The sequence below is a fragment of the Xiphophorus hellerii genome, chromosome 19 (genome assembly GCF_003331165.1).
Source record: "Xiphophorus hellerii strain 12219 chromosome 19, Xiphophorus_hellerii-4.1, whole genome shotgun sequence".
Classification (NCBI taxonomy): Eukaryota; Metazoa; Chordata; class Actinopteri; order Cyprinodontiformes; family Poeciliidae; genus Xiphophorus; species Xiphophorus hellerii.
The window spans coordinates 6,993,737-7,012,644 of record NC_045690.1 but is presented as its reverse complement, the minus strand read 5'-3'; the positions used below and the strand labels follow the sequence as shown (position 1 = coordinate 7,012,644).

The 18,908-nt window shown below is 37.8% G+C and overlaps 1 protein-coding gene across 2 annotated transcripts; it reads right to left on the bottom strand.

Annotated features, from left to right (window-relative positions):
* Window positions 1–81: 81 nt before the first annotated feature.
* bach2a (BTB and CNC homology 1, basic leucine zipper transcription factor 2a) lies at window positions 82–18,908 on the bottom strand. Of its 2 annotated transcripts, none has more exons than XM_032547445.1 (5): window positions 18,704–18,908; window positions 10,081–10,369; window positions 7,671–8,981; window positions 6,267–6,473; window positions 82–5,151 (listed from the first exon to the last, which is right to left on the bottom strand). In XM_032547445.1, exons 2-5 carry the CDS (start codon window positions 10,342–10,344, stop codon window positions 4,756–4,758), a joined length of 2,178 nt encoding a protein of 725 aa, XP_032403336.1. In that variant the 5' UTR covers window positions 10,345–10,369; window positions 18,704–18,908; the 3' UTR covers window positions 82–4,755. The 2 variants fall into 2 exon arrangements, with proteins under 2 accessions (XP_032403336.1, XP_032403337.1); XM_032547446.1 differs by lacking the exon at window positions 18,704–18,908 and adding an exon at window positions 11,154–11,248.

Below are 18,908 nucleotides of genomic sequence, written 5' to 3'. Positions count from 1 at the left end.
TTATATGAAAACCCCTTCAGTTCATTCAGATTTAAAACAAGAACAGAACCACTTGAACATATTTAACCAGAACACACCATCAACAGTCCTCATGCTTTTATTTCTCTACAAAAACAGGTTTTTTTTGTTCCTGTCAGACCTTTTTTTTTCTTATCAAATAAACGGGATGTGACATGTTGTTCAGTTTTTACAAAAGCCAGAGAAACCTCATTCAGAGACTTAAAAAGAAAAAGCTGCAAATAACAGTCATCGGTTAACAGTTACACAAAACAGGTAAAAATGGTCCACAAAACCTACAAAGAAGTACACAGAGTAAAAAGTTAGAAACACAGAGTCTGTCGCAAAGGAGGAATGCTGAAAATCCAAACATGGATTCTTCTTGTTTTGTTTTTTTGTATCTGGTATCAAGTCCAAATGCCCCAAAAGTTCTCCAGAACAGCAATTCTGCTGCAGAATGTTCAACTCAATAACTGAGCTGCATTTCAATCCAGAAATCCAGTTTGTTTGGCCATGTTTATGGAGTAAAGTCAGAATGTAAATTGGCATAATTTTATTTTAGGAACTCCTCCTGAAGCAAGAAAAATAACTAGCCAACATGTTTATGTGGGATCTAAGTGGAATTTGCTCAGAATCCATGTGGGTTGATTGTATGCAACTTATTTTGGCAACACCTGTTGGGTAACTTATGCAAGATACCCAACAGTACCCAATAAACAAGATACCCTGGGTCTTCAATAGGCATAATGGAAAGTAGTTCAAATTGCAAAACATATTTAGGACTCGTATGGGTTCCACTTTTTACCCAGAGTTTCTCAATACCAAACCTGTTTAAGCTGCTACGTCAGGGTTAATATTTAACTTGCCAATAATGACATTTGAACCAATTTTTAGCCCATTTTCAACCACCTACTGTATATGCAAAGTTGTTTGATCAGATGACTGAAGGAAGACTTTAGTGTTTTTTTTCTCAAAAAGTTATCAAAAATTTTATATTTTAGAATAAACAAAATTTAGTCTGAATTATATGTTACAGAAGAAAAAAGAATAGAAAGACGTCGTATTACGGCGATTATAGACAGAAAAAAGGAGGAGTAAATTACTGCCAAAAAACAAATCTTAGAAATTTTCTAGAAAAAAGCTTGGAAATTTTTGAGTTTCAAAAGTTGAACTTTTGCAAGGAAAAACTCAGAATTTTTTAGATTATTTTAAATAGTCAAAGAAAATTTACTTCTGAAATGCTGAAATTTCCAAGTATTTTCTAGAAAATTTTCTAGATTAATCTAAAAAAAGTATCTTTTCTTACAAATTTTCGACTTTCGGAGCTCAAAAAGTTCCAAGTTTTTTTAATCTAAAAAGTTGAGTTTTTCTGGAAAATGTTTAAATTTTGGAACTGAGAAATTTTCTGGATTTTTCTAGAAAATTTCCCAGATTCATCTTAACATCTCTCAATGCTTCTTCTTTGCAAACTTTCAACTTTTCAAGATCAGGCGTTTCCAAGCATTTTTCCAGAATATTTCTAAGATAAATTACAAATTTTCTGAAGTTTTTGGCAGAAATGTACTCTTTTTTTTTCTATTTGCAAAGGCCCTAATACGTTGTTGTGTAATAGTCAGGGTTGGAGGAGGTCAAATATTACAACCAAACAAATAAGTCCAGATTAACAAGAATTTGATCCGCAAAGAACCCAAATAAATAAATCGGGGTGAATACAGCAGCTTCAAATTGATCACATCTCCCACCGTGGTAAACATCTCCAGCTGTGGGTGGGTGTCCACAGTGACCCTGTGACCCTACTGTGGACAACAGGAGGCCAACTGCAGCGCTGCAACACGTTGGAGGCTGAATCAAACAGCAGCAGCACTCTGTGCAGCCACGTGCTCCTGCATCGACTTTTCAACACATGAATTTGGCATCCCAGCGATCAATACTGTGCCACAGTGTTTATTTAGAGCTCTGGCTTCAAACCATCCACCATTAGACAAACTGGTGTGTCAGAACAAATTGATCAGCGGCTCGACAAATTTACATGATATGTGAATTTGAAAGTTGATATGAAAGTTGCACCGACACGGAGAGCTGGGCGTTTGGGTTTTACTTTAGCAGCTGCTGCAGAAACTGGGAGCAGAAACGGAAACATCTACTCTGGTGAAAGAATATACCTGAATTCCTGAATGAGTTAATCCTAATCCTAACAAATCCAACCTGCACTAATTACGCAAATCTTCTTTCTACAGATATTTACATAAATTCTGGCTGTGAAAACAAGGGGAGTTCCTGCAAAACTCAAATATCTGAACTCATCGTGAAGGTATTGGTTGTGTTTTTGAAGCCTGATGTTTTCACTGAAACACAGGGAAAACCTTTTTTTATCAGAATGTTAAACTGCAGCTTAACTATCAAATCTTAAAAACACATTTGTAAAACCCTAGTAGACACGTTAAAATGAAACAAGTAAAAACAAATCCATCCATGCATTTTGGGTCTGGTTGAATCTTATTCTGCATTGATATTTCCTTATAAATTAGATTAAATTGTGTCACCTTCCTAAAATATATGGCCTAAGTTATTTTTTGCCAGAAGTGATTTTTTTAAAAAACATTTAAAAATCACCATCTCTTTTGTTGCCAAAAGATTATTTAGATTTTTATATATATATAAATCACTTGGCAAAAGATGGCTTTTTTTTTTAGGAAGTTGACAATATGAAAATATGTGTAATGTTGTTTCCGGCAGGGGGCAGCAGTGAGAGTCTACAAAAACCAGGATGTGCTTGATGATCAGAGCGATCAGTTATCAAATGATTTCGTTTAGAGGATTGATTTCATGCTTCCGGTCAAGCTGCGACAACAACTGCTTCACTAAACAGAAAAAAACGTGACTTTCCATCCAAGTCTTTCTGTTGTTGAAACGCCACTCTGGCCGTTTCGAGGTAACCCCCATTTTCCAGGAAGTCCCAATAAACTGCGGCAGTTTGTAAAACAATTTAACCGCTGCGATGCACACATTGATTTTCATACTGAACAGATGAGAGTGAACTGAAGTGAGAAATACTGAAAACACCGAGCCGGAATGTAAACCGACTGAGTAGCGGGCCGTTGCTAGGGCCGACCCACAGATGTTGCCATGGCAACACTGTCATTCCTCTGTTTCAGCCATTAATATAGATTAACCGAATGTGTTAACGCTTAAGATCTAGCTTGAACCGATATTTAGCTTTTAGAATAAGTGACTAGAAGGTGTCATCCGTCCTCCACCACCGTGCTAAACTGCTGGTGTGTGAAGAATTGTGATGATTTTGCAGATTTTTTTTTTTTTTCTAGTTATTTTCAAACATAGTGGCGTCCATTATAGCCAAACATCGCTACTTTGTTCTCATCTGGTCGAAGAAGAATCTTCAAGACGATCTCATGTTGTTCTGCTGTTGAATCTTTTAAGATGGGCGTTGCGCTTTTGCGATATATTTTCACATTAGTCTTCTAATTTTACAGATTTATTGTTTTTTTTTTTGTTGTTGTTTTTTTGTGCTGAATTAGCTCCTTATGAGGCGATGAGAATTTAAACTTAAGTTTGATGAGGTGATTTTTGTTTTCATAGGCGATGGTCATCTCAGTTGTTTGTATGCTGTTCAAGGGACATATTCTCAGATCATACAGACTTTTTATATTATATGTAGTCTACTGTAGGGATTTTTTTAAATATCACCTTAAAAATAATGATATCTGCCAACAGAAGGTCACCCAAGAGTTTAACGTGGCATATTTTATAAGAACCTTTTGGTCCAAATTGGGATGAAGTTACAGACCAAAATTCACATTTTCAAACTTTATAATTCATGAAAATATTCAACAATAATGAAAAGTAAACTGACTTTTGATCAGTTTAAATCGGTCTGTTTGTTTACAAATACAAAATGGAAGTAGGATGAATTTGATTTAATCTATTGTGCTAGTATCACTGCAAAAACACAAAATCTTACCAAGATTTTTTTGTCTAGCTCCTCATGCAAGACAAAACTAACTTACAAGTAACTTTTCATCAAGAAACAGGAGCTTGTTTAGGTGAATAATTCCTTAATGTTGATGGGAAAAGTACTATTTCCACTGGCAGATTATTTCACTTATAACATGGGGGAAATGTATTGTTATAAGTGAAATAATCTACCAGTGAAACTAGAACTTTTTCATTAACTTCAAAGAATTACTGACCTATTTCCTGCTGAAAATGTACTTGTAAGTTAGTTTTATCTTATCTTACTTGTACTAAAGTTTTTGTACTAAAAACTAGACCAAAATACCTTGTAAAATGTTGTGTTTTTGCAGTGTATATGTCAGTACTTCCATGTTTTCCAAGAAAACCGCTCCACCAACAGCTGGAACCTCTTTGACAGACATCAGCAGGTCAAAGTTGAATCGTTTTGTAAACAGCAGCTCTCACTGGTTTTAAACTGGTTTTCTTTTTTAGACCTACATGCAGCTCTGAGGTTTCCTCACCTTTATAGAATCTGGTTTGGTCCTCAGGTTAAACCAGTTACACTTATTTTTGTTATACTTAAAGAGAAGTTAAGGAGGAGAAAACTGAACAGTTTGTACATTTCCTGAGAAAAAAAAACGAGATAAACGGGAGAATGGATCGTTTAAAAATAGGAAATAAGCTGCCGACTTGCTCATTCTCACCTGTCCAAATAAAAAAAAGCCCACCTCCGTTAGTACTAATGAGATCACAGGTGTGTCAGACAGGTAAACAAACCAGTTCTGCTCAAGACGAGTCCTGCGTGTCCGGCTCTTCCGTTGTGCACTTCACCGTCATCTCCTGACAGAAATCCACTGTCACTGTGGGGCTACACAATTCCTCACTGGATACCAGAACCACTGGACCGTCTGAGTTCTGCTCCTTCCGACCGAACACGTCCTGGACTTTCCGTCTGCTCTCCACCTCCTCAGAGTTCTCGCCAACCATGCCGGATCTGGGTTTCACGGGATCCTGGTCCGAAGAATCTGAGGTGAGGTCGATGGTGGCGGAGGCGGGCGGAGTCTGGTTGGTTTGGACCTCTCTGCACACCTGCTGCGAGAGGAAGGAGAGGTTCTGCCAGAGCTCGGACATGCAGACCTGCAGCTGGTTCCTCTCACTCAGCAGCTTCTCCTTCTCGGACACCTGCATCCAGAAAACACACAACTGGGTCAAATCTCAAAGTCAGAACAAAGAAACAAACTGAGTTCAACTGCAACTAACGATTACTTTAGTTACAGAATAATCCATCAATTATTCTGACGATTAATCAATTAATCAGACAAAACAAACTGACAAATTCTGCATTTTTTATTTAATTCTTTACATTAAAATATCCAAATAAGTAAAAGGACTCAATTCAAATAAGAAAATTAACATTTTATTGCATAAAATCATAATCATTTGTAGCAAAGGATGCACCTGCAACTAAAAACATACTTTCAAACCCTTTCACTTGACGTAACATCAATGCAGTATATAAATTTTATATTGCTGACAATTTTTTTTGATTAATCGATCAATAATTTGATAGCAAAAGGTGCTTAATAGGGCTGCAACCAATTTTTTAATCAATTAATCTATTGATTATTCTAATGATAAGTCGGATAAAGAAAACTTGGCACATTCTGCAATTTCTACATGTAAACCTTCTTTTACACAATATTAGAAAAACATTTAAAAAATTTAAATAAAAATAAATAAATTCCTTTTTTTTAAATAAGGGATTTTATTGCCTAAAATGCAATAACATAGTATTTCTTTAGTGATTTTTGATTATTTGTAGCAAAGGATGCATCTGCACCTAAAATAAATACTTCTAAAAATACTTCTAAGTTCAGCCTTTTCTTCTTTTCTTAACATCAAAACAAAGTGGAGTTAATTTGCATTTATTGATTAGTAAGAGGAGAGCAAAAGCTGTTTAAGAGGAGTTTTATTTTAGAAAATCTCAATGATCAGGTGAAGCTAAAACTAAACCACTTGAGGAGGTGTTGATTTTTTTTATCTTAAACACTAAATATGTATTTTTTTGTTCACTTTTGTACGCTTTTTCAGCAAATGATCTTTCATTTAGTCTCTACTCTAGTTAACCGATTACTAAATTAGTTGACAATTATTTCAATAATTGTTTCAACATGATTAATCGTTTCAGCCCTAGTCCAGCCTTTGTTAGAAGTAACTCAGAGGTTCATAATCTTTACTATATAGATTTTGGGTTGTTGGGGTAATGTTATGCTAAGTGTGTGTTTTTAAGCCCGTACCAGTTTTCGGATCTCCATCTCCAGGTTCTGAATGCAGTCCAGCTTCCTCTTGCGGCAGCGCTGAGCAGCGATCCGGTTTTTGCTGCGCCTCCGGATGTCATGGATGAACTCCAGCTGTTCTGAGGTCAGTTTGTGCATCTTGATGAGGACCTGGAAGTCGTTGCGAGGCAGGTTGGAGATCTGATCCACAGGGAACGGCAGCTTCACCTGAAAGAACCGAGGAGTTCAATCTGATCAGGTCCGATCTGACGGCATGAAAGTTTAAATTCATGATAAAAACTGCAGATTTAAACCACATTAACATCTTTACTGACAACTATCTCAGGATCCACTGACCAAAAATTTTTTGACGTGTTTCTGCACCAAAAATATATGACAGAAATTAATGTTATTAAATTACCTCTTCGGCTTAAGTTCAACAAGAACTGATAGCAGAGAAGGATGTAAACTACGACTGAGTGTAAAAAAAAGTAATATAATTACCAGAATGAAGTCCAAATATCACAAGAATACGTATTAATATTAACACATTAGTCATAATATTACGAGAATTAAGTAGTATCGTAATAAAGTCCTAATATTTCGACTTTATTCTCGAAATATTTTATTCTCGTATTATTTCGACTTTATTTTCGTTATATTGTGGCTTTACTCTCGTAATGTTATGACTGTATTTTGGCAACACCACGACTTCATTCTATTAATATTTTGACTTTATTCTCGTAATGTTATGTTTTTATTATTTATTATTTCTTCTTAGTGTAAGCCAAATTCTCCGTCGCAGTAAGAACCAAGGCGCAGAAACTCTGACCTTAAACAAGATCAATAATCGGAGAAAATCCGCCGCATGAAGGCAGGTGAGTGTAATGCGGTGTAACAGCCAGCAGGTGTCAGTATCAGACTAATCAAATCCTGTTTGCATCTACGGATCATCTGCATTCTTCAACCACTCTGCAGCTAAATTAGTAATTAGCGTACAATAAGATTTGTAAGCGCACAACATAATTCACGAATGTGTATAACACAATGCATAAATCCATACCTCAATAAATATAAGCTAGAATATCCCAGAATAAATATTGTTAATGCTGCAGTGCATTCAAGGCAGAAGAAAAGCTAGGATATCTGAGCATTACCAGATTTATTAGAAAAACCTTGTTTTTTGTGCAGTTGCTCAAAACCACAATATTAAAGATATTTATTTACATTTAAGTAACTGGATTCTAAAAATATGGATTTTGTAGAGTTTTTGTTTTCTGGAAAAAGAAAAACTGTGAAAACTAAGAACAGCAGTAGCGCCATCTTTTGGCAGCTTTTAAGCCTCCATCGCGCACATGAACACAACGCGGTCCGTCTTCTGAAGTGTGATCTTAAAGAGCGAATAGAAAGAAGCTAACTACTAACCTCAGGGCCAGAGACTCTGGATCCACCTTCACTGTCGCCTTCTGAGAATGATTCGGACTCATCGCTGGAGTTTCCTCCACTGGTACCAAACTCCTGCTCACTTTTGATCTTGATGTGGCCCTGGCTGAAGACAACCTCACTTCTGAGTGGCGTCCGGGCTTCCACCACTCCGACCAGACAATGAGGAAGAGCCGAGACTGAGCTGACATGTGGGGCAGAAGAGAGGTCAAAGGCCAGGCTGGACGGCGAGCTACCAGTGGCTATGTCATCTGGATATGAGGAGTGGGAGCTGGGGGTCTGAGTTTGGGGTTCGGATGGAACAGGAGAGGCAGCTAATGTCTTGATGGAGACAGGAGAGCTGGTGAGGCATGTCAGATGAGGTGAAGAAGTCTCCACTTGCTCCATGGTTGAAGTTTTTTCTCTGTTGGACAACAAAGGTTGCTCACCAGCAGCAGAGGAGAAAATGACGGTACATCTGTCTGGCTCGCCTTCATACCGAGACGAAGACGTCTTGGATTGCTGCATGTCCCTATCATTGACGCTGTAGAGGTTGGATTGGCTTAGAGAGTCCATCTTACTCCTCTGCCTGTCTTTGAGCAGCTCCCTGTAGTGGCTGATGGACAGATGGTTGGAGAGAAGCTGCTGAATGGTGCTGCCAGTCATGGTGCCAAGATCCAGGCCGCCTCGCTGGAGGTATGAACGCAGGCAGGACGAGGCTAATTCCCCATCCGCAGACGGCTTATCTGCAACTGGAACTCCCTCCACTTCCAGCTCCATCTCCAGAACCTCTTCAGTACCAAACTCTGCGTTGAAGCCGTTCCTCTCGTGTCCTGATTCATCAAAGGGCTCCTCTTTAATCCTGGAGGGGTTGAGAAGGGTCTGGGGAGCAGCACAGGAGTCTGTCGACTCTGAACTGGGTAGAGTGGGAATGGTCTGTTGACCTAATCCATTGTGCTTGTCGTCGCAAACCTGTTGCTGGTACTTCCAGGATTTTGGACTTTGTGGAAGACCTTCATGAGGAGAAGCAGCATCAGCTGTTAGAGAGCTTTCCTTCTTTGTCTCTGAACCGCTATCAAAGGAAACGTCTTGGGAAAAGACAGTTTCCTCTTCATCGTATTGCACCTTGCAATTTCTGGAGTGCTGTCCGTCACTCTCCAACTGAGCCTGGAGAAACTGGAAGCAGGAATCCTCCAAGTTGTGCACACCAAGGAGGTCGGCACACCGAATGACCTCATGGATGTTTTCTTGACTTAACACCAGCTTGGCAGTGTAGGCGAACTGGAGCAGCGGAGCAAAACCATTAGCTGTCACCTGCAGAAAAATAAACACAGTTTATCTGTAAGGCATATTTAGGTCAAGGGATGCAAAAAATTAAGAGAATTACAATTAACTGTCGATTAATGGTTTATTAGATTAAAATTAATTGAGCCAATTAAGTTATAAGGTCTGATTAGATATTCTTTTAGTGTTGTAGTTTGGCCGCCATCCAGCAGAGGGCGCCACTGGTCATTCATTAGCGGATTGACACAAAGATGACGGCCATACCAGAATGGAAACGGTCAAAACAGAGCTTGCAAAAGAGCAACGACCGACGGTACTTCTATTAATATCTATGTTCATGGGAGTTTAAGGATATATTTTCATTCTTTTCATTTTTATTTTTCTATTCAGCAACTTAGGAGGTTCCTGTTTTGTTTTATTTTTAAAAATATCTACGTATAATAATCTGGGTGGGAAACACAATTTTCTGTTTATTCCAGTATTTGATTGACTCAAATAAAATTAAAAATTTAATGTTTTCCTTAAATTCAACATATGACAAATTTAGCCATGTATGTTATGGAAAAACGGTTGAACCTCTTGATACAAGAGAAAACTTTTAAGAAAATGGTTACTTATCAATTAATCGCTAGCTCCATCAACTTTAGATAACTTTAATCGAGAACTTGTGTTCCTAAATTGGTCTATTACTTAAAATCCTGTTAATTGTCCTCCTGTTTTATGTTGTATACGAATGCAAAAAGGCACTGTGACGTATAAATAGCTGAAAAATAAAAGGAGGTGCTTTCAGAAAAATCAAATATTCGCCATGTTTTCCTCTTCCTGCTGTGTTGATCTTTTGTGTCCTGAATGATTCGGTCTCTTTCAACCTTCATCATCCTCTGCTTCCTCCTCCTTCACTGTTGTCAACATCATATTTGTCTATCTGTGTGGTTTGTGCTCACATCAGCATCCCTTCAGGCTTCACAGCAGAACAATAAGATCATGAAACACGGAAGAGAGCTCCGCTTTAACTCGACTGGACAGATGGAGTTCAGACTGTCTGTTGCTTTGGTTTAGCTCTGCTTGCTAAAAACTTCACAAAAGGAAGAAAAGCATCATCTCTCCTTCCTGTCATTTTGCCCCTTACCTTGTCTGGCAGGCTGATGATGGGTTCAGCGCTGCCTGGCGACTCGCTGTGTCCCAGCAGGACCTGCAGGAAGTAGCTGCTGCTGGCAGCCAGGACGGCCCGGTGGGCCCGGACCTCCCTGCCCTCCACCAGCACCGTGACATCACAGAGGAGCCCCCGCCGCCGCTGTTCCTCCAGGCTCAGCAGCACGTTGGCACAGTGCACCTTGGATTCGTACACGTACACCGGCGCTGACGCCTCACTGTCATGCTGCTGCTCCGACATCACTTCCTCTGACACCCTGCACAAACTACATGCAGAATGAAGACACAGGAGTTATCAGTTTACTATAAATCAATACAGAAATTCTGATATAACTCGGGTTGAAGCATATCTAAACGTCTTGTTCTCCGTTCAGAAAGCCATCAGATACAAACAGACAGAAAACGTCTGTGGTGTGAAAATCACATGCTAAAGTAGGCCTGTCGCAAAGTACATTTTTCTGGATGATAAACTGTCCCAGAAATTATTGCAATAAACAATAATATTGTTGTTTTGAGATCATTTTCAATCGTAACGGGATAAAAATGCAAGTTCATCCTCTCAATGCTCAATAAACTTTAATTTTGAATGAGCATTTTAACACTGCACTGCAAAAACACCAAATATTTTTGGTTTAGTTTCTAGTGCAAATATCTTAGTACACTTGAAATAAAACAAAACTAATATACAAATAACTTTTTAGCAAGATATAGAGGCTTGTTTTACATAAATAATACTTTATATTGATGTAATGGTCCCATTGGCAGATTATTTAACTTATAACAAGAAATTTTTTCTCATGTTATAAGCTAATTTAAAGTACTTTTTCCTAAATATGAAGAAATTATCTACGTAAAACAAGCCTCTACATCTTGCTGAAAAGTTACTTTTAAATTAGTTTGTCTTATTTAAAGTGTACCAAGATATTTTCACCAATAATACTTGGTAAAATTGTGTGTTTTTGCAGTGTGGGACTGGAAGATGTTTTGAATATCCAAAATTAATAAAACAACAAAAATAAAATGGACGATGAAGTCTGTCAGCAAAATTACCCATTAAAACCGGGACGAGTTGAGACCGAAGCACCAGACCGAACCCTTTTGTCATCTAGTCTTTGGTAGAAAAAGAGAGACAAGAAAAACAATCAAGCAAATGTAAATTATTGCGCTCATCTTAATTTATCATGCAATTAATTGATTTATTGCTTGTTGCACCAGGTTTATGTCAAAGGTTTATACACAACATCAGGCCCCTGCATCCTGCTGCATATCCCTTCATTTTGTTGCGTCTCACTCTGAGAAAATACTTCCAGCTGCATCCCGCTACACCTTCCTCCACTCATTTGCATTCTGTTGCTGTTTTCTGTTTCTTACTACATCCAGCTTCATCATTCTGCTCTCTGTTTAAATCCTAACACATCCTACACTGCAAAAACACAAAGTCTTGCCAAGCATTTTGTCTAGTTTCTTGTGCAAATATCCTAGTACACTTGACATTAAACAAACTAACTTAAAAGTAACATTTTAGAAAGACATAGAACTAAGTAAATAATTTAATATAGTTTTTTTTTTTAAAGTACTAGTTCCACTGGCAAATTTCTTTCACTGGAATTGGTACTTTTATTACCTATATTAAAGAATTATTTACTTAAGACAAGTTTGTCTTGATGGAAAGTAAGTTTTAAGTTAGTTTTGTCTTATTTTAAATGTACTAGGATATTTGCACTAAAATAAAAATACTTGGTATGATTTTGTGTTTTTGCAGTTGCTGCTTGCTGCTGCATTGTAATCCTGCTGCATTCCTCTGTATCTTGCTACTCGGCCCGTCACAATAATCAATAAATCAATTCATATGACAAATTAAAATAATTTACATTTGCATGACTTATCTTTAACAATTATTTTAGTAATTCTATAAATTCTATAGATTATTTTGACAATCAGGTTAACATTCTGCTGATTTTTCTTTTGTCCACTTAAGCTTATTTTATATAATATTAGAAACACAATAAAAGATGCAAATAAATCATTTAATTCCTTTTTAAATAAGAACATAAACATTTTATTGCCTATTAAATACAACAACACAATAATTGTTTTGTGTATTATTGATCATTTGTAGCAAAGGATCAACATGTGAAAAGCTCAGGCCTTCTTGTTCAACTGATCTGATCAATTTTTGGATAAACGATTTAATAATAGGATAGCAAACGGTGCTGAATAAAAGATTTGTTTACAGAATTTGAACCAGGCGAAGCTAAAATTATGCCACTTGAGGAGTTCTGGGTAAAACATATTTTCAGATAAAAAGATTTTTTTTTTATCCTAATTACAAAATGTTTAAATATTTTGTACAGTTTTGGTTTAATTTCTGCTCTGATTGTGTTGTTCTCTCAGCAAATTGCCTTTTTTGAGTCTCTAGAGATTAATTGATTTCTAAATTAGTTGACGATTATTTTTAAAAATTTATTAATCGTTTCAACCCTACAGCATGCAGTTGTAGATCTAGAGTTGAGCTTTAAAGAGAGCGGCAGCTGTGCACACAGATTGCAGGCAGAGCTGCTTCTTTGTGATTCAGCCGTTCATAAATCCTCCCTGCAGACAGCTGAGTGTGCAGTCTCTGTGTGTGTGTGGGTGTGGGCATGTGGGTGTGTGTGTGTGCAGTCTGTGGGTGTGGGAGTGCGTGTGTGTGTGTGGGAGCTTTGTGCTGAGTCAGACCTCCTGAAGCAGCCCACCTCTGAAGGCTCACTGTGAATCCACATACTGACCATCATCATCATCATCATTTGCTTAGACTATCTGCTGCGTCCGTGAGGATCACCAGAACAGCCACGCGTCACGTTTCCATCCTGATCTTGTGTTTTGCAATCTGTCTCCGCTCCTTTTCATCCAATCACACGGCGGGTTAGAGGAGGAGTGACCTCTCAGGACTGACTGTTATTGTTCAGTTTCCATTCAGGGTGTTACTTTCATTTAAAATGGCAGCATAATGTAAAATCAACCTTCTTATTCCATCATCAAAAACACACTTGAACTGTTGCCTTAATCCTTTCACACATGTTTGAGAAATACTTTAATCTCCATGGCAACCATTCAGCTTTGGAAAACGCCTGGATGGACCTAGCCCCACCTCCGGCCTTCCCCAAAATGAGCTCCTTCAGACTAGCTAGCAGCAATTAGCAAACATCTGTTCAAACTGCACATCAACTGAGCTCATTTCACAAGCTACTTCTCGGTGCAACATTGCAAAATATAAAATATTACCAAGTATTTTTTATTTAATTTCTAGAGCAAATATTTTAGTACATTTGAAATAAGACAAAACTAACTTACAAGTAACTTTTCAGCTACTAGTTTTAAGGCAATAATTCCTCAATATTGACGAAAAAGTACCAGTTCCACTGGCAGATTATTTCTCTTAAAGCAAAACATTTCTACTGAGTTATAAGTGAAATAATCTGCCAATGGGAAAAGTACGTTTTACATCCATATTAAAGAATTACTTTTAAAAAGCTCATATTTCTTGATTAAAAGTAACTTCTAATTTAGTTTTATTTTATTTCAAGTGTACTAAAATATTTGTGTTGTAAATTTGACCAAAATTACTTGTTTTGATTTTGTGTTTTTGCAGTGAACGCTGTAAAAAACAGTTAATAGGGGAGTAGTGATGTGATAACTCGCTGAAGGCGGAGTGTTTTAAAGAGCAGGACTTTCTTAAAGCGACAGAGCCCCAATTACAAAATCTAAATTTGTTCAAATATATAGCAGTTTTAAAACAACTGAAGTTAACATTGTTACTTGATAAATTGCCACTATTTGCCTGAAAAATAAATAATACCGCTTTTTTAAAACATCCTCCCGTATTGCACTTCACATCTTCTGCCTCCATCCAGTTCTATGTTGCTCTAATGTGCTGCATCTTGTTCCTTCCCACCCCTGATTCATTCTAGTCCATTAAGATCTACTCTCTACATCCAGACACATCCAGCAATATTCTGCTACAACCGGCTGAAACCTGCTTCATTATGCTCCTAGCTAACTCTGGCACATTGACAGAAATGTTATTAACATGCACTGTTCCTGTAATGAATAAAATAAATTACACCCTGTTTAAGACCGTCGTGACTGGGGGGATATGTATTTAAAATTTTATTATAATATTTTGTGGCTCTATTGAGAAATACATTTAAAAAATTACGACAAGAGTAACATTTATTACTTCTTTTTTTTAAGTAACTCACTGAAAAAACACAAAAGTACTTTCTGGTGCAAATGTCTTACTACAGTTAAAATAAGAAAATAAGACAAAGCTAACTTATAAATAACTTTTCAGAAAGATATGAGCTTGATTAAAGTCAATAACACATTATTGATCAAAAATATATATATACTAATTCCACTGGCAGATTATTTCACTTATCACTACCAACGGTCATAGAGCCGTTACCTAGCAACCCAAGCCAAGCCCCGCCCATCACCTAGCAACAAAGTTCTAGTTCCACTGGCAGATTGTTTCACTTATAACATGGAAAATTTCTTACTATAATTGAAATAATCTACCAGTGGAACAAAACCTTTTTCAATTTGAATTTTTAACTAAAAACAAGTTATTTTATCTTCTATGTTAGTTTGTCATATTTCAAGATTACTAAGCTATTTGAGCTACAAATCAGACCAAAAATAACTTACTGTATGGAATTTGCAACACATGTTCATATACTGTACTTCAAAAAGCTAAAATTATATCACTAAACTGCACTGGATTTAATTACATTTTCTAATTTACTGATTCTTATTGACAATTTCTTAATACAAATGGTGGATAAAAAAGTAAAAACACATTTTGTAGCTATATTGTTAGGTTTTTTTTATTGACATTAATAGAAATTTACTGAGACATATTGTCAGGATTGCTGGCTTTACTATTTTCTTCACAGTTTTTTCTATGAAAGTATCAATAAAGATCAATAAATACGACCTAATGCAGTTACTGTGTGCAGTTTAGTGATATAAATCTCACTTCTTTACAAATGGGAATGTTTTTCAAAAGCAGTATTTGTGTTTGCGGAGCTATGCTTGCTGTCATATTATCACTTTTAGCACAAAATGATGTGATAAAACTTTAAGCCCATATCATCCACCAATACGTTCCCTTTCACCCTGCAGTAAACGTAGAACAGGTTACCATATTTTTTTTCTCCATTTGCAGCAGTGAAATCCTCAGATTATTTAACCAGCAGAAACGCTGCAGAGAGGCAGATTAACGGGGAAAGATGCCGGTAAATCTGATCCACAAATGACCGGCAGACATCCCAGAGGAGATCCTGATAAACATCCTGCTGTGACATCATCATCTCCTTTTCTGTTCGCAGACACGCTTCTCGCTGGGATCCGGAAACCTGAACTCTGAGGTCACCCAGAACCTTCATCCTGAGGGCTGCCGATCCCTCCTCATCCTCTCCTGTATAGATCTGATGACACAAACCATCGACTGCTGAATCAGATGCAGGACGAAAAGTTTTTGTTTCTAATATTTCTCTTCAGCTCAGATAGAAAGAACCAGTCTGTCCAGGTTGGAAACCATCAGTTCAATGCTAACACTGTGAAAGTACAAAATTGGCCAACTAGTTTCCAGTGAAAATATCTTTGTACACTTAAAATAAGTAGCTTTTCAGCAAGATATAGGAGCTTTTTCTGTGTTTAAGTGAAATAATCACCCACTGAACCGAAACGTTTTTATCAATATTAAGGAATTATTTACTTAAACAATCCCATATATCTTTCTGAAAAGTTACTTGTAAATTTCTTTTGTCTTATTTTAAGTGTACTAAGACATTTGCACGAGAAACTAAACCAAAATTACTTGGTAAGATTTTGTGTTTTTGCAGTGAACCCTTGGGTTCAGTTTCGCCTTGGTGTTGGATGGACTCGGATGAGAAAACCCGGCCTGCAGGCGGCTGAGGAAGTAGAAAATGGATCAGACACCTCAGGTTTCAGGGAAAGCAAAGTGACACGAGTCACACATTAAAACCCTAATAGCAGTCAGACAGGAGCGAGAAGCTGAATCAAAACAAAACCTGGAGAATCCAAACACAAACTGTTAGCGGTGTTTGTGGTTAGTGGTGTTTTCAAGGCAGAAAAAGTACCAGAGATCATCAAGATTTGTTAAAAGAACCTGGATATTCCTGCAGTTCCACTAGTTTGACTTTAATAAATACAATTAACTTCTCCAGACGCGGCAGAACCGAAACATCGACTTAAAAATCAGAGCGAAAAATCAGAATCCGATGTTTTACTGCAACACTAAAGCATCACCCAAGAAGCAAATAAACAGCAGAAATCAGCCCATTTGTGTTTCTGCTCTTCAGTCTCTGTGTGATCGTTCTCTCTTCTGATCCCAGAAAAGGTTTCATCTGCTTCGCTAACATCCAGGAAGGAAAACCTGAGGGATCAGGGTGACGTTTACTGCAACAGTAACTTTCAGAGGTGCTTCAGTTACCATCAGTGTTCTACTTTTTTTAAACAAAATGTAAAAAAAATGTTAATTTTTTTACATGTAAAAAAAATGTTAATTTTTTTACATGTAAAAAAAATGTTAATTTTTTTACATTTTGTCTTGTTACAACATAAAGTAGTGCTTATACATTAATGGGACGTAAAATTATACATTATAATACGTCATGAAACCAAGGAACAGGGATTAAGATGTGGGGAAGTTTAAAGAAGGGTTTTGGATTGGAACGATTAATTTGATTATTCGTGATTAATTGATTAATCAATTAATTAAGTAGTTGATTAAAAAATCAACATACATACTTCAGCAAAAAGACTATTTGTGAAATAACAACACACTCAGTGCATATTTAAGCCAAAATGTTGCAAAAATTATATATATTTTGGATTTACCATTTTTAAAAAAATCTTTTTCTGTAAATATATTCTACCCAAAACTCATCTAGTATCATAGTTCTAGCTTTATTTGGTTCAAAAAGTGCATCTTTTAATGTTTCTTATATTGTAAAAAAAGAAAAAAAAGGCTAAAGTGATCAAATAAATCTGCAGAATGCATGAATTATTTGATTTATCAATTAATCATCAAAAACTATGTATTACTACTATAAGCGTTACCTGCAGCCCTGAAAGGCTATAAAATAATGGCTCAATAAAAACAACAACAACAAAAAAAACCAGCATCCATAGTAAAAAACATTGTTGTGGTTGTATCATGGAAGGGCGATGCTATTCTTCTTCTTCTTCTTCAGCAGGAACATGTAATAAAAGTACATATCCATGTTAGAATGTCCTAATCAAAGCTCAGGCCTAAATCCAACTGAGAATTGAAGAGAATTCATTTCTACAGGCAATTTGCATCCGATCTGTCTGAGTTACATCGCTGGTTTTGCAAAGAAAGGAGCAAAACATAAAGCTTTATATCTGCATTTGAAAAGCTGGTGGAGACAAAAGACTTGCAGCTGTAATTGGATCAAAAAATTATTCTACAAAGCATCGACTCCAGTGGGAGAATATATCTGCAAGCCACACTTTTCAGATTGTTATCGACAGAAGATTTGAGACTGTTGAGTTTCACTTTCCAGAAAAACTGCTACCCTAAACATACAACCAGAGCTACAATGATATGGTTTGAATCAAAGTATACCCATATATTTTAATACGTCCTAATCAAAGTTCAGACCTGAATCCAACTGAGAATTTATTTTTAAAGACAATTTTCATCCAATCTGGTTGTTTTTTCAGACAAAAAAATGGGTGGGGGGTCGAATCTAAATTTACAAAACTGACAGCAGCTGTAATTGGAGCCAAAGGTGGTTAAATAAAACATCTACTCAGGAAAAGTAAATATATCTGCAAGCCACACTTTTCAGATTTTATTAATAAATACTCTACCATCTACTTCACAAATAAGTGTTTGGTCTATCATTATTTAAACTTTCCAAGTTTCATTCTGAAGGAATTTATGGTCTGCAAAAGAACAGAGCGATCCTAAACAACAACCGCACTGTAATTATCTGTTTACAGCTCTGACGGGTCCAAACTTTGCAACACGAGCAGCTCGGATCCAGAACCAGCCCTTCCGGATCTGGACCAGCACCTGGACGCTGATCTGGATCCATCCTGGCTGTGTTCATTACCAGCAGAATCACCCGCAGCTCCGAGGAGAAGCTGGAAAACAAAGAGCTCATCCTGCACAACCAGGCGTGTGCGCGACACATGCACGCTGTCAGGCGCTCAGACGATGCGGTTCTGAGAGCTGCAGCTGCTGGTTCTGGTTCCAGCGGCTCGCCGCGGCTGCTGCACCGGCCCTCAGCGCTTTGTTCCCCCGGCTGAGGGCGGAGCGGCGGCCGCTTCCTTTGTCCTGCTCCCCGCGGAGTAAAACAACCGTGTGAACCCGCCAACACAAAGACCCGCAGCTCCCGTGCACGGTGGCTGGAGGCGCGTGCACAGCCTCGTGTCAGGCTTGTAAATCACACCCACGCACGGTTGGGTCGCAAGTTCCAACCGGACTCACCCAGCGGCTCCGAACCGCCGAGGAGACACCCTCACTGGGACGCATGCAGCCGCAGCGGCCGCTTCTGGAGACTCACCGGCTCCTCCTGCGCGTCCACGGCCCCGTCACAGATCACAGCGGGTCCGCATGGTGCCGAACCGGGGTCTGAGCTGGACCGTCACCGAGCGCTGCGGGTCCGCATGGATCCGAACCCGGGTCTGAGTGTGGACATGGAGCGCGTTCTGTGATTCAGGAGCTGCTTTGTTGACATCGGTTCGATGACGTCATGGTTTCCCTCATTC

Coding starts and splice junctions, on each gene's coding strand:
- bach2a (XM_032547445.1), bottom strand. CDS start 10,344: ATGTCGGAGCAGCAGCATGACAGTGAGGCGTCAGCGCCGGTGTACGTG. Junction 6,474..7,670: donor CCAGAGTCTCTGGCCCTGAG/GTTAGTAGTTAG, acceptor CGGTTCTTTCAG/GTGAAGCTGCCGTTCCCTGT. Junction 5,152..6,266: donor AGATGGAGATCCGAAAACTG/GTACGGGCTTAA, acceptor TTCTGGATGCAG/GTGTCCGAGAAGGAGAAGCT.